Genomic DNA, 15918 nt, shown 5'->3' on the forward strand with positions numbered 1-15918 from the left:
CCCAGAGCCCAACGCGGGGCTTGAACTCACGGACCGCGAGATCGTGACCTGGCTGAAGTCAGACGCTTAACCGACTGCGCCACCCCGGCGCCCCTACATATCAGTTTTTAATCTTTGCATTTCTAATTCAGAGTTGTTTGAGGAAATTTAATTCAATTTGGAGTGGTGGTTACAATTTTCTTTTTGGTTTGTGATGGTTTTGTTTTGTTTTTCCCTTAATTTGAGGGGGGTTTATTTTTATCACTTCAGATGTTTTTATTTTTATTTTCTGTTTTCTTCATAGAGTAGCTTTATTTGGCACTTTCCTTTTATTCATAGTGTAGATTGAAGGTGGCTTACAAGATTTTAGTTTAAAAACACAGTATTCTGATAAGGGAGTGAAATATGATTTTTTAATGGATGACTAAGTCTTGTCTCTGATGGAGGATGGGTGGATGTGTGTTCTTGGACTCATGTTGCTGCTGTTTTCTCTCTCTCTTTTGACTCACAGGATCTTAAAATGCCTCTTGCCTCTTTTCCTTTTCCTCAATAAATCCCCCAAGGGCACATTTCCCTTCTTTTTACCTTATTTTCCCCTATAAGTGATCTATTTAAGGTTGCCACCTTGAATTATGTGTGCCTTCAAGTCCTTTCCCTACTCAATGTCTTAATCTATCAGCATTTTCACACATTTTCAGATTTTTTATACATACAAACTTGGTCTTGCTAGAGATCGTTTTTATTATTATTATTATTATTATTATTATTATTATTATTTTATTATTATTATTTTTTAGAGAGCTGCACATAGACAGGGGTGGTGGGAAGAGGAAGAGGGAGAGAGAATCCTAAGCAGGCTCCATGCCCAGTGTAGAGCCCAATATGTACTTGATCCAATGACCTTGAGATCATGACCTGAGCCAAAGTCAAAAGTCAGATGCTCAACTGACTGAGCCACTCATGCTCCCCTAAAGATCATTTTAGATCAATCTTACACCGTCTACTAGCTCACCTCTCTTCTCTTTCATGTTGCTTTTCCATATGGCCCTTGCTGTCCACAAAAGCTTGTGCTGAAAACCTTAAAAATATTTCATTCATTTGTGGTGTTTAATTTTTTTCCTAACAGTGATTATGAAGTTTTGAGCATTCTCTGTATTTTAATGATGCTAATGTTGTGTACTTTGTGGATTTTTGGAAGAGAGTCAAGGAGAATTGGGGTACAGAGAGGCTAGACTGAGGACCCAGTTGGTGTCCGTACCAGAAGCCAATACTGATTCATAAGCATGGGGTGGGGTGAGGTGTTGGAAGGTCTCTAGGATCAGGCACAGCCAAAATATGCCTTCCAAGGATGGGGGAGGTTGAAACAGGATCCCTGCACTCACTGTCTTGGCCACCACCATCTCTTGGCTAGACTACACCACATTCTTCCTACTTACTAGTTTTTCTTATACAATAAGTCTGTTCTGTATATAACAGTCTCTACATTTTATTTTTTTTTTAATTTTTTTTTCAATGTTTATTTATTTTTGGGACAGAGAGAGACAGAGCATGAACGGGGGAGGGGCAGAGAGAGAGGGAGACACAGAATCGGAAACAGGCTCCAGGCTCTGAGCCATCAGCCCAGAGCCCGACGCGGGGCTCGAACTCACGGACCGCGAGATCGTGACCTGGCTGAAGTCGGACGCTTAACCGACTGCGCCACCCAGGCGCCCCTATTATTTTATTTTTGTAAGTTTATTTATTTATTTTGAGAGAGGGAGAGAGAGAAACAGTGGGGTTGGGCAGAAAGAGAGGGAGAGAGAGCATCCCAAGAAGGCTCCTTGCTTTCAGCACCAAGCCTGATGCAGGGCCTGATCTCAGAAACTGTGAGATCATGACCAGAGCTGAAATCAGGAGTCAGAAGCTTAACCAATTGAGCCACCCAAGCACCCCTAAATTCTTTACATTTAAAAAAAATGTAAATCTGAGGGGTGCCTGGGTGGCTCAGTCGGTTAAGCGTCCGACTTCAGTTCAGGTCACGATCTCGTGGTCCGTGAGTTCAAGCCCCGCGTTGGGCTCTGGGCTGATGGCTCAGAGCCTAGAGCCTGCTTCCAATTCTGTGTCTCCCTCTCTCTCTGTCCCTCCCCCATTCATGCTCTGTCTCTCTCTGTCTCAAAAATAAATAAACGTTAAAAAAAAATTTTTTTTTAAAATGTAAATATGAAAACTTCATTGTTTCTGCAAATAAATCTTTGATGGCTTCCAGTTGTTCTTAAAATATAGGCCAAAACTGTACAGTCTAAAAGGCTCTACGAGGCTTCTGTGTCTAGCTTCACCTCATATCATTCTCCAAGTCCTTCTTTATAATGTAACCATTCCAGACTTGTTTATATCTTCCACTACACCATGCATTTTCTCACGTCCAAGTCTTTTCACATTTGTTCCTGAATCCAGGACACATTTTTTTTTATACTTCATATATCTAACTCCTACTTATCTCCCAAGTCACAAGTTAAATGGTCTTTTCTCAAGGCAGTGTATCTTTTTCCTTCCCATCCACACTTCTTCTTACACATACTTCTTCTTACACATACTTAGCACCTAGTACTTCTTCCTCACAGTGTTTATTGCAACTTGTAATCAGATACTTACTTGTGAGAATAGGTATCTAATGTTAGTCACAAACATTGGAAAATAATGTGTACATGCTCCATGAGGACATGGACCATGTCTGTTTTGCTCATCCTGTAACACTAGTACCCAGCACAATGCCTGGCACATAGTGATCATTCAGTAATCATCCATATAATCAATAGTGATCACATCAATAAATAACTGTTGATTGGCTGACCAAATGAATAAATAAATAAAGGAATAAGTGGGCTGTTGAGGCCCTAGCCAAGTCTTAGAGGAATATTAAGGCAGGAGCCAAAGCAACTTGGCAAACTAGACTATGGTGTCAGGGCTAATTCCCATTGTATTTACTAGGGTATCTCAATCTTGGAGAAGACAAAGGCATGAGTTATGGTAAGTGGGAAAATTATGTGAAAACTAGGGTGAGAACCAAATCCCCATCCTATACATAGGGCAGTCTAATGGAAGTAGAGTAAGAATTGTATGTACTACTCAGGTACCTAGGGCTTCTTGGTCAGGGTAGTGACACAACTTAACCTAAGTCTAACTGGATAATAATTAGCATCTACTAAAATACTTGATGCCTTGGACACTATGCCTCTGAATTAGAGAGACATCCTATAATTTCAGCAGATGGTGAAAGGATGGATGTATAGATGAGACAGACTTGATCTACTCTTGAAATGGGGCTATGAGTAGGTAAGTAGTTGTAGACATGAAGCATTTGGGTTTTTTTAGTGAGCTATGTGTTGTGGGGTGTGGTATGATATGGAGTGATGTCAAGAAAACAGAGTACTGAAAGAAAAGGCATACTGCCAGTAGCTGAAACCAGACTCAGCATTTTGAGAACTTGAAGCAACCTTAGAATACCCTGCCCACTCTACCAAATTGGCCTTTCCAACCCTGTCTCTGTATTTGATTCATGGGGAAATTGAACCATAGAGAGCAGCAGTGACTTGCTTTATATTGCCCAGCACTGGCAGAGCTTGAGTAGAAGCAGGTCTCAACAGAATCACAACAGTTAGGATATTAAATTCTACTCTAAGGTGATATATACCTGTGTCCAGATTTGCCAGTCTGGAGTGGGGACTGGGCTGTGAGTGAAGTTAAAATGATAGGGAAAGGAAATTATATTGTACTGTCCCAGAATATATGACACATCTAGAAGTAGGATATAATTAATGGAGATAGAACAGAAAGTGTACCAAATGTTTCTCCTTTCCCCAAAGCTTTATATAATCTTGGCACAAAGAAAGTACTCATTTCCTGTTTATTGAATGGATTGGGGACTTTGGGTATGTGCACACTGGCCAGACTTCCCATATGTTGGGATGCAGAATGTCTAGCATGTTCCCAACTTGCTTGCTAACAATTCAATCACACAGAAGGGCAAGAGAGTGACTTAGGACTTTGTTATTCGGTATCTAATTCTAACCAACAAAGACAAATTGGTTATGGAATTAGAGGTGTCAGGAATTTGGGAGAAAGCAGACATGTCAACATCATGTTTGTGAGAGCCAGGGAGAGTCAAGTATAATGAGACATGTGCTCCAGATTATAGAAAACAGCTTTTTTTTTTTTCAACATTTATTTATTTTTGGGACAGAGAGAGACAGAGCATGAACGGGGGAGGGTCAGAGAGAGAGGGAGACACAGAATCGGAAGCAGGCTCCAGGCTCTGAGCCATCAGCCCAGAGCCCGACGCGGGGCTCGAACTCACAGACCGCAAGATCGTGACCTGGCTGAAGTCGGACACTTAACCGACTGCGCCACCCAGGCGCCCCTGAAAACAGCTTTTAATAGATGTGGGGTGGAGGAGGTGGTGTCAGAAATGGCTCACTTTCACACATGCAACTATGGAAGGGAAGAAGATTCTCAGAAAATTGTCACAAATGACCCAATGAAGGAAAGCAAGCAGTAGAAGAAACCATTGAAACTACCCAGATTCCCTTTAATATGACCCATTTTACAGAGAACATTCCCACAGAAGGCAGGTTAGTGTTTTCACTACTGCAGGGATGAAGTGACCCAGAGGGAGCATGATGTGCTGGTAATATTTGGTGTTTTCATCTGGGGTGCTAGCCATAGGTGCATATTTACTTTGTGCAAAACTTGGCAAACTTGGGTGCCTGGGTGGCTCAGTCAGTTAAGCATGTGACTCTTGCTTTTGGCTCAGGTCATGATCTCATACTTCATGAGTTTGAGCCCTGCTGGGCTCCACACTGACAGCAAGGAGCCTGCTTGGGATTCTCTCTCTCCCTCTCTCTCTTCCCCTCCCCTGCTAACAGGCACATGCACTCAATCACACACACTCTCTCTCTCTCAAAATAAATAAAACTTTTTTTAAAAAAGATTCTTTTTCTCCCTCTGCCCCTTTCTCCTGTGTGTGTGTGCGCTCTCTCTCTCTCTCGCTCTCTCTCTCTCTCTCTCTCTCTCTCTCTCAAATAAAAACTTAAAGATAGAACACTTGGAAAATTTTAGTTAAAGTTAGTATACTTGTCTCTATGTATGTTGTACTTCAAATGAACCAAGTAATGCCTCTTAAGTATATTTCTTTCACAGATTATTTTTAAATGTTTATCTTTGCATGTTGTAGTAAAGATTGTACTTTGCTTTATTCCTTTAATATATTCTTACATGTACTATGCCATGTTATTATATGGTACTCACAATTAGTTTTGGTTAGCTTCATAATATTCCACTGTGTGGATAGACTACAATTTCTTTACCATGCCTGTAGGGTTAGACCGGTATGTGGAGCTACACTTTAACTTTTATAAAGACCATTGGAACCAACATCTTAGGATATAAACCTTCTAACATTTCAGGTTATTCCCTGAGAATAGATTCTTAGATGTGAAAAGATTAGATTGACTCTCTTTGAAGTTGAGATCCATATTTACCAATTACCCCCAGCAGTGAAACCTCATCAAACTCTTGCCTGTTGCTGTATGCAATAATCTTGCACAATTGGCAAGTTTCCTAATAATAGCACTTGTAAAAATCTTTTTTCATTGTATTAATACAAAGTTGGAGATTCTTCTTACCATTCCTAGTCTCTTGGTACGGCTCCCACCCTGCACAGTTTCTGGGTGATGGTCATTGTGGTGGTTGCACAGCCATGTGAAGAAAGCTTTCAGTCCTCAGGAGCTTGTGCTTTCTGTAACCATCTCAGGCTTCAGCTCACTGACCCTTTAAACCAGAGAGCAGAAATGGAAGCCAGCAGGAGTTGAACATCTGCTCTTTCTCCAAGCTTGCTTGAAAACAAAAAATTAGTTGGCTCACTTTTATCATCATTTTCAAGTTTTACCTCATTTGTTACTGAAGCTTCTTTGGCATCACATTTAGAGAGTTTTACTTTATTTTCATATTTTTTATTCATAATTTTTCCTTCTTTCTGCCTTCTGGATGTACTTTTTAAAAAACATTTTTCTTGGGGTGCCTGGGTGGCTCAGTCGGTTGACCGTCCGACTTCAGCTCAGGTCACGATCTCGCAGTCCGTGAGTTTGAGCCCCGCGTTGGGCTCTGGGCTGATGGCTCAGAGTTTGGAGCCTGCTTCTGATTCTGTGTCTCCCTCTCTCTCTGCCCCTCCCCCATTCATGCTCTGTCTCTGTCTCAAAAATAAATAAATGTTAAAAAAAATTAAAAAAAACATTTTTCTTGAAATGTAGCACTCTTCAAATATCATATGAACATCTCAAATGAATACTTCATATATTTGCATCATTTCTGCATTTTCCAGTTTTTTAATAAAGCAATTGTTTATTTGAAAAAAGAGCACTTTTCAGCATTAAAGAATGTAAAGGAAACACTTGTCCCAAAGAACAAGTCATGTCAACCCAACCTTCTTTCTTTGAGAGAGTTCTTAGGCTGATAAATTGCAGGAGTGCAGTAGACAGAGCATGAGTATCTGAAGTGAATTTGACCCTATTCTCAAAATATTTTTGTGGAAAAAACACAGCAGTAGGATCCAAGTGCATAAACAATTGAAGAGATGAGCAGTTAGATAACCACCACAAATTCTGATGAGCAATAAATGCCAGCCCGGAAGATGGATTCTGGTACATGTCATAGAGCTCTATCAGTGCCATTTTCTAGGTTATCACTTATACTAACGATCTGAATAAAAATATAGAAAAAAATATTTTCAAAAACTTGCATATGGTGAAGCATATGAGAACAAGCAATAGCAATCAGATCAAAGAAGATGGAAGTCAACAGTGGAAGTCAGTATATGACTCTGTACTTGGATTCCAGAAACACAACCACATTTATGTATGTAGGAGCAGGCAGGTATTTTTTTGTGGGGGTAAGGTTGATGGCACATTCATCATGATGACTGAAAAACTGGGATATTTGCTATGTTTAACAGAAGCCCAATATAACTAAGGAAAATAGAATATAGTGATAATCTAGACAATCATATACTGACAAGACCACATGCAGACTGCCGTTTCATATTCTAGTCCCTTCTCATTAAGAGGGACAAACTGGAGGATGTCCTAGGATGAGTACCAGTATTGGTTCAAAGGACTTGAACTCTTATCATTGGAATTGTTGAGGAAGAAGAATGTTAGTGGATGTGAGAACTATCTTTCAGTATCCAGACATCTCTGCTACACAAGCCAAGGGCAGACTTTCTGTGGTCTGAGGAACAGACTCAAGACCACTAGGGAATCATACTTCAGTTTAATCAAAGTGACAGTCTCTAGCATTCAGAGGTATGCTTAGAGAAAATAGACTCTGCTGTAGACATTACCATTTCTTCCTTCACTTAAGTTAGGTATGGCCACATGACTGCTTCTAATCAATGAAACTTGAGTCAAGCAAGTGTAGTTTCTGATACAAAGCATTTAATTGCCAGTGCCCAACTCCAGCATTCTCTTCTCCTGCCTCAGTGAACACTGAAGCCTTGTGTTAAAATGGAGGTATCAGCCTTGGTCTCTGAGTGACTACAGTGGTTATAGTATCCCCCAACCACCACTACTACCCCACTTCAGACCGTCATGCACCTACATTGGACATGTTGGTTTGAGTGGGAAATATACCTTTACTGTTTTTTGCCCCTGCAATTCGTGGGTTTTATATCTCTGCATAACCCTGATGCAATATTGTGATCTCTTATAAGAAATATATTTTTGGTCTTTCAGATGACCAAAATATATTTCTCATATGTATTTGGTCTTTCTTCATGGTTTCTGGTTCACAGCTTCCCAAACCTTAGGATTTTTCTAAGTGTCAATGGTGATAAAGGTGTCTTTTGTTACGTTAATGAAGGTGACTTTGGGACCCCACCCAAGGAGGATGCTAGTTGCCAGGAGGATTAATTTTGGATTAGAGGGTTGGAACTTCTAGTCCCACAGTCCCACCCCACCCCAACCTACTGGACCTCTGGAGAGAGGGGAGGGGCTGGAGGTTGAATCAGCCAATGGCCAGTGACTTAGTCAATAATGACTATGCAGTGAAGCTTTCCATAAAAACCCAGAAGGACTGGGTTCAGAGACCTCTGGGTAGGTGACCACATGGAGTTTGGGGAGAGTAGCACTTCTGGAGAAGGCATGAAGGTTCTGCGCCCCTCCCCACATACTTCACCCTATGCATCTCTTGTATCGGGCTGTTCCTGGGTTATATCTTTTTACAACAAACTGGTGATTTAGTAACCTGTTTCTCTGAGTTCTGTGAGCTGCTCTAGCAAATTAATTGAACCTAAGGAGGAGGTCATTGGAATCTCCAAAATGTAGCTGGTAAGTCAGAAGCACAGGTAACAGCCTGGGTCTTGAAACTGGCATCATTTGAAGTGGGGGATAGGGAGCAGTCTTGTGGAACTGAGCCCTTAACCTGTAGAATCTGACACTATCTCCAGGTAGATAGTATCAAAATTGAGTTGAATTCTGTGACAACATTAAGCAATTGAGGATTGCTTAATGTTGTGGAAGGGGAGGAACCACCCTCCCAAAACAGAATTGGGTCCAGGAACCCTCAAAGACCTGACTAACACAAGTGCTTTCAAGATGCAGTAATTTCTTATGAGTGAGCATTAGCAAGACACACATTTGATTCTTGAGACCCATACACTTGCATTCCTTTTTGCCTTTTATTTTCATTGCTACACTATATTCAGATTGTTGCTGGGCGTATTACTTAGTCAACTGGAATTTTCAACTGATTCTAGGGCCTCCTTAGAGATGATCCCAAGAAAGCACACTAAAGTGATGATCTTCCTGAGCACACTCTTCTGTAACTCAACTGCAGGCCCAGTAATATCTCAAGTTTATGGGTCTTGTCTATTTGGGGAACAGTCAACAATAACTAGATAGTTTACCCACCAAAGATTCGATCGCCATGCAAACATACACACACACAACATTACCCATGAAAACTGTGAGGTTCACCAGAGATCTCAGGGCCAGTGTAACTTTTTGAACATGAACTTTGCAGTTTGATTCTTACACATTCATATTGCCTGGGATCTTGTCTAGTATCTGTTTCAGTCTGTGCAGATAGATGCATTTTTTACTTATTATTTACTTACCAACATAGTTTCCCAAAGATGCTCTTGGTGCCATCTACTAACATATGCCACAGTGTACCCATCTAGTGTTATTATTAAAGTTGTCCTGTGCTGGGCAGTCATAGTATTTGATGTTTATAAGTGGTTCTGTCTGGGAGGCAGCTTATGAGGTGATGGGAGCCAGGAATTAAAAGGCACAAAATATGCACCTTGCCTGAAAATAAATGAAGAAATAGAATTAAAAACTGATTCCTGGTGTGCCTGGCTAACTCTGTTGGTAGAGCATGTGGTTCTTGATCTCGGGGTTATAGGTTCAAGCCCTGCATTGAGGGTAGGGATTACTTAAAATCTTTAAAAAAAAAAAAAAAGGTGATTACGATGGGGGAAGAAATGGAAAGGACACATTTCAGGTTGTAATTAAAAATACATATATAGACATATATACAGGTATACATATGTACATCTTTTCTTTATATAACAAACCAAACCCACAACTAATTAACTGGAACCTCACTTTTGTTGTTCACAGGAGACCAAAATCAACTGTGTTCGCCTGGCTACAAAAGGTATGTTGGCATGTCCTTGTCTGTCTTCAACCATTTAAGGATTTCTCCATCTAGCCACACAGGGAAAGTTCAGGCAACAATTACTAAAAATAAAAGAAAGAATTGTTATTTTCATTGGAGTCATTATACCTACAGTATATGTTAATAAATACCTACAGTGTATATTAATAACACAGTGCCAAAAACATAGTAAGAGCTCAAAAAATACTTGTTGAATCAGTGGATGGATAGATGGATGGGGATCGTGGGGCAGACAGACAGACGGACTGACAGATAGATGAATGGACTGGTACATTAATCAGTAGAGTGATGAATATAAATTTTCTTAAATATTCTTCTATATATTTTCATTATATTTGGGTTTGTGCTTATGTGGGTATTTTTTTTAGCATGTCTGGTACACCTGTCTTCTGAGTTTTGTGCTTTTTTCAGCTGGGTTTGGCTTTCACAAATGAGGTGATAGTGTCGGTGCCTTTAATAATGAGAAAACAAACACTGCATTGTTATGTAGTTGGCATTTTCAATACTTATCCCAAAAACTAAGGCAGCATTGTTCAGGCTCATCACTTTTTGTTTTCCTAATTATAATTGAATTGCCTGGCCCTTTCAATTGGTACATGTTTCTGTTTATTACTCTTTAAGAAAAAATCAATGAATGGTTTGTTATCATTTAACCTATTACAAGGTTGAATGGTTAGAAATCAGGTTTATCTTTTTGTTATAGGATGGATATTTTTAACAGCTATTCTCTCTATATAACCACATGAAAATTGGACAATTCTGTTGTCCCTTGCATTTATTGACAGTGTATATAGTTACATAGGATGCTTCCCCAGAGATGGCAATTATAAATATAAGTAGGCATATAATCATAGATATAAAACATAGACAAAGACGATGATCCAAGTGTGTATGTACATATGTGAGTATATACACGCATGCACAGTAATACAGAGGAAAACACATACATATGTGTGGGAAGAGGTAGAAATGAGGGAGGGGAAGAGAGAGGAGAAGGAGGAGAATATGGCTGTTTCACAAAATATGCACCAAGACCTATCACTCATATCTTTCATAACTTTGAAGAAAACCAGCTCAATATGTAGGCTGAGAAGGAAAGATGATACAGGAGGAAGGAGAAGACAGAAGCACCAAGGACTCACTGTGATAAGAACCCCCTCTGATTTCACATAAGTCATGAGAGGCCAGCATGTCCCTAACTTATTCTCTTTCAGGAACTCAGGCTACTGGACAGACAGAGATAAACTACTCTTTGTGAGGCAAGGAGAATTGATGGCCTGCAAACAAAAGTGACACAAATCACAGGCCTTAGAAGGCTTTCCCACTGAGGAAAACAGATAATCCAAGAGGAAGAACATCATCAATTGGATAGCATTAGAGCTCCGGACAGCTGAGCGTCTGCTGCATCCCGCTTAAAGGGGCAGCCGGGGGAAGGAAGGAAACGTACAGGGACACCTCCTTCACCCACCCCTCCAGCTTTGACCTCTAGACAAGGGAGAGGTTGATGTGGTTGCTCTGCCCTCCATGGCGGGGGTAGGAGGATGTGGTATTCTAAGGATACCCTCTGGGACATAAGCCCCCCTAAAGGATAGTTTGTTGGATCCTGTTTTCTAAACTGAGAATTGGGAACACATGGTTGGATGGACAAGAGATAGATATGGGAACTTTACAAGAGAATAATTAAAACTCTACTTCTGGGGAAACTTCAGGATCCACTGTCCTCATAGTCCTAGAGACCCAGCATGAAGCACTTCTCCCTGCAGTACAGCTGCACTGGTCCTGAAAGAACTAGAGAGGAAAACATGTACCTCTTCTAAGCATAAGGATTTGTCCTCACATTTGACTTGTAGGATACTGTCTTCCTTAGGGGGGTGTGCACATGTAACATGTGGATGTGTGGAGGGATGGGAACAAGTAAGTGAATGAATCTGGATTCTCAGATGGCTGAGCCCTGGCAGGGCAGGAAGGAGTCAGGAGTCAGAGATAGATTCCCAGCACTGACACCCTCACTTTCCAGGTCTGCGAGGGCCAGCCCTTCAGCCCAGACAAGCGGAGCTTTAGGAGCACGTTGAATAGGACAGAGAGCTGGACAGTGGAGAATGCCAGTCTCTCAGAGTCCCGGGGAGTTACCCCTCTCAGTGCCACCTCAGATAAGAGGATGCTTGGTGAGAAAAAAGCCAGGAAAAGACAAAGGAAAGCAGACCTGTGTTTGTTTGGTGTCTACTCTGTGCCTCACATTAGCTTTGGAGCACCTGGGGTTGATTAAGGGCAAATCCTGTCTAATTCCGTGCACTCTTCATGAGGACTCTGTAGCAAGGATCTAAGGCTAGGAATGAATATTTGGCCCATCTCTTTCTGGAATCAAATTTCCCCATTTTGTGGGTTTGCTGAAAACACTATTACTTTTAATAGAGAAAAATAAGATACTGGGAATCCCATAGGCTTTGGCAGTATCTAAAGTGCCAGTGACATATTGCACTGGCCATCTGGCTCCCTCCAAGCACTTGGCACTTCTCTGTCATCATGGCACCTGCCTCTTGGGGCTTCCAGTGGGCATCCAACCCCTGGAGTGTGATCACATGTGCAAACTTAAGGCCACTGCTCTGCTGATGTTTTATCCCTGACTCTGGTGACTCCTGGTGGTGTCCATGGTCACCTGTGTGAGTCCTGCAGAATAGAAGGGCTCCCAGGGAGAATGTAACAATCTCCAGCACTCAGGCAGGGTCATTCTGACCTGACCCCAAGCCCAGTGCCTCTTCTGTTAGATTCCACATCTGGCTCCAGCATGACACTCTAACCCTTGTCTGTCTGCAGCATTCCTGTTAGTCACTTGAACTCTGATGCAGCACTGCCCAGTTTGGAGGGTTGCAAAGCAAGGGACCTAGAATAGTTTTCTATGGCTGCTGTACCAGAGTACCAGCAGCTGAGTGGCTTAACAACAAAATTTCTTGTCTCACATTCTGGAGGCTGGAAGTCTGAGGTAAGGTGTCAGTAGGGTTGGCTCCTTTGAGGACTGTGAGGGGAGGATGTGATCCATGCCTCTCCCTAGCTTCTAGCAATCTTCATTGTTCCTTAGTTTGCATCTTCACATGGCATTCTCCCTGTGGGCATCTCGTGTCCAAGTTTCCCCTTTTTTATAGGGACACTAGGTACTGTTAGATTAGGAGCCCACCCTGTTCCAGGTTGACCTCATCCTAAATTAACTAATTACATCTACAAGGACGCTATTACCAAATAAGGACACCTTCTGAGGCACTGGGTGTTGGGATTTCAACATATGAACTGGGGGATGGACGCATAGTTCAACGCATAACAGGACCCATGCATTTAGGGGCAGTGTCTATGTGGTTTCCACTGGAGCCTCTGATTGCTCATTATTCACAGTATAATCCCAGTGGCTTTTAAGGGTGTGCAAGGAGCAAGAACCAGCCCTGTCAGAGGGGGGCCCTGGCAGTGGACTGGTCTAGATTGGACTTCTGTTCCCTTGGGAAGTTTAGGCTGCTTTGGGCAGAGGAATTGCAGGTTCTGTGGAGGGAGCCCTGGGCAGCGGGTAAATACAGTAGGTGGTCCGCACACACCCAATGGCTGGGTCTGTGACAGCAGGACCCTACTCAGACCCTACATGATGGTGGAGCATCAGGTCCTGATCTAGTCAGGTTTCAGGGCCCTGAGCAGAGCCTGCTTTCTGGGGCAGGCACCAGCACTGCTGACTTGGAAGGTCTCTGATGAGGTGATCCTTGGTCTTAACCACTAACTTCCTCATCACATTTTGCCATGGCAGAAGTTCCTGGCACATGCCTGGCAATCAAAAAATGCTCACTGAAATGAATAAATGCATTTGAAGCCGGCATCTTACTGCAGCAAGAGTCAGAGACCTTGAGAGTCTCAGTTGATCTCTCTCAAACTCCAAGGTGCCATGTTTCAGGTTATCCCCATCTATCCAGTCACAGAACATTTTTTAAACATACCTACTGCCAGTGGTTTCATGATAAACCTGCTCTTTGTAAAAGAAAAGCCCTTATTTGTAGTCTTTGTTGATCTCCAAAGTATAAATATCCCCACCATGTCCAATATCAAGTTACCAATGGTTTAATAACTGGCTTGCAAAAAAGTCCAGAGTGTTTAACACCCGGGTCTAGCAAGCTAATACAAGCCAGCTCCAGCACACCAAGGCCTCTACCACCCAGTTTGTTAGAGGATCAGACGATATAATAAACATCTAAGTGTTGTATTTACTGCGAGGTGTTTTGGCAAAAAATATTGTCAATAAATGTTATTTCCTTTGTGTAGTCTGCTCAGTCAGCATCTGTGAGCTGGGTACCTTGAAAGGAACTAGGGTTTTGTACTGAATCAGCAGGCATGATGCCTGTCCTCAAGGAGCTCACGATCCAGTGTGGAAACAGACCTTGCATGAGTGATTTTGACAGATAATCGTGGACTTATGATTATGATCAATGCTTCCAAATGGAAGTGAAATGTACTGAATGGGGGCTAAAGTACCGTTGGGGCCAAAGCTCCATGCAGTAATGGCATGTATGTTCCTGGGCCTTCATCTGGGGTTCTGTTTCTCTGGGACTGGTCCAGTATGGGAGATACAACCCTTCTATTACCTCCATCACTACCCCTTCTCACCTAAACACTGGGAATTGCACAATACCCAGACCAAGGGTAGGATTGGAAGGCCAGCTGACTCAGCATCTCAGACTGTGAGAGGAGCCATACCCCTGGTCCAAAGTCCCTGTTAAGAGTCAAGACTGTATGTATTTAGAGGATTGAGAGGGTAGGGATTTGTATATCACCAGGGGGCAATATTTATCTACAGAGTGAGGGCAGAACCACAAATTGAAGGCCCAGCTAAGGGACTGTGGGGTGGGAGTTTGATATTTGCTAGTAAAAGGGTAATTCTAGCATCAGGACAGGCTCACCTCAAAAGCCTTGAAAACGGTCTTTTTCATTGATGGAAGGGTCTTGTTGGCATTGCCCCAGATTCACATTCTTTTTTATCTTGTTGATCAGCCAGGGGTTGCCTGTTATTAACTTTGGCTAGAGATTTAGAGGAATTAGAATGTGAGTTCAACCATAGTGGGGAAGTGGATTTCATCGATGAGTAGATAAAGGCAAATAGGAGCTGTCTTAAGACAGATTCCCTGGAAGCAGAGCCTGAAGCAGGGATTTGGGTGCATTTAATGTATTGATGGAGGGCGCTTGGAAGAAATCTATAAATCAAAGAGGGAAGTGGGATGGTAAAAAGAAAATGTTAAAGCAAGAATCTGTTCTCAGATAAATGCAAGCCTAGGCTAGATGCAAGTGGAGTATAAAATTCTCCAAAGTTCTGCCTTGAAGCAAGAAGACCAGGTTTTCTGTGTCTCTCCCCCATAACAATTAGTCCTTGGTACTTTCCCCTTTCCTTACCCTTCTCCCTCCCCTCAATTTCTCAGGTGGCTCCAGGGGAAATGGTATCCCAGAGCCTTGGCCAAAGTCTCTGGAGAATGTCACAGGTGTGAGCCCTTAGTCTTAATACCCACAGCAGCAGGGGCACGGGGGTGTGGGGGAAAGGTTGGGTATGATACACTGACCTGCAAAGGGGATCTGGGAGTGGCACCAGTGGCACCACTGATCTTATTATAAATAGGATGTGTTTCATCATCGGGTTGAGGGATAGCAAAAAGCTCATGGAATTGCCTCAATTTCAAGAGCTAAAAGAAAATCCTGAAAGTCCTGTGCTTGGCACACTCTACTCTGAGAATTTGTTCAGAGCTGCAGAGAGAAAACTTCAGCTAATGGGTAAATAAGCATTACATTTTTGGTTTAGAAGCAGAGAATTATTATCACTCATTCTCTGAAGGGAGGGCAGTATGAAGATAACAATGAGGCTTCATTTGTGTTGTTAAAACAGGAATTGTGAGATAGAGCAAGTATGTGGGAGGTACATTTAGACCCATTAAGTAAGGTTTACCTCGTATTTGGAAGACGAGGGATGGGCTCAGTTTCAGAACCAGGTCGAAAATGGAATCTGAACATACTCAGAGACCACTCTTGGGAAGATAGAGCATGTAGAAATTTGCAATGAAAGTGCAACCTTAGACTTCCAAGGTTCTGAAGCTTAGGCTGGAGGGAGTGTGGGGGTGGGGAACTGCCTTTCCTGTGGAAGATGATTATCTTCTGTGGTGGAAGGTGCCCCAGGCTATAGCTGCTGAAGGAGGGACCTGAGCATCTGTTTGTGCCTTT

The 15918-nt window shown here is 42.2% G+C and overlaps 1 protein-coding gene across 14 annotated transcripts in view; it reads left to right on the top strand.

Moving 5' to 3' along the window:
• PTPRT (protein tyrosine phosphatase receptor type T) overlaps nt 1-15918 on the top strand; it is a 1072026-nt gene that overhangs the window by 849409 nt on the left and 206699 nt on the right. For all 14 annotated transcript variants that reach the window (XM_043602349.1, XM_043602354.1, XM_043602350.1 and 11 more), the window contains exon 13: nt 9633-9669. In XM_043602349.1, coding sequence (XP_043458284.1) covers nt 9633-9669 — 37 coding nt within the window. The remainder of the gene's footprint in view (nt 1-9632; nt 9670-15918) is intronic.

The sequence above is a fragment of the Prionailurus bengalensis genome, chromosome A3 (genome assembly GCF_016509475.1).
Source record: "Prionailurus bengalensis isolate Pbe53 chromosome A3, Fcat_Pben_1.1_paternal_pri, whole genome shotgun sequence".
NCBI classification, from domain to species: domain Eukaryota; kingdom Metazoa; phylum Chordata; class Mammalia; order Carnivora; family Felidae; genus Prionailurus; species Prionailurus bengalensis.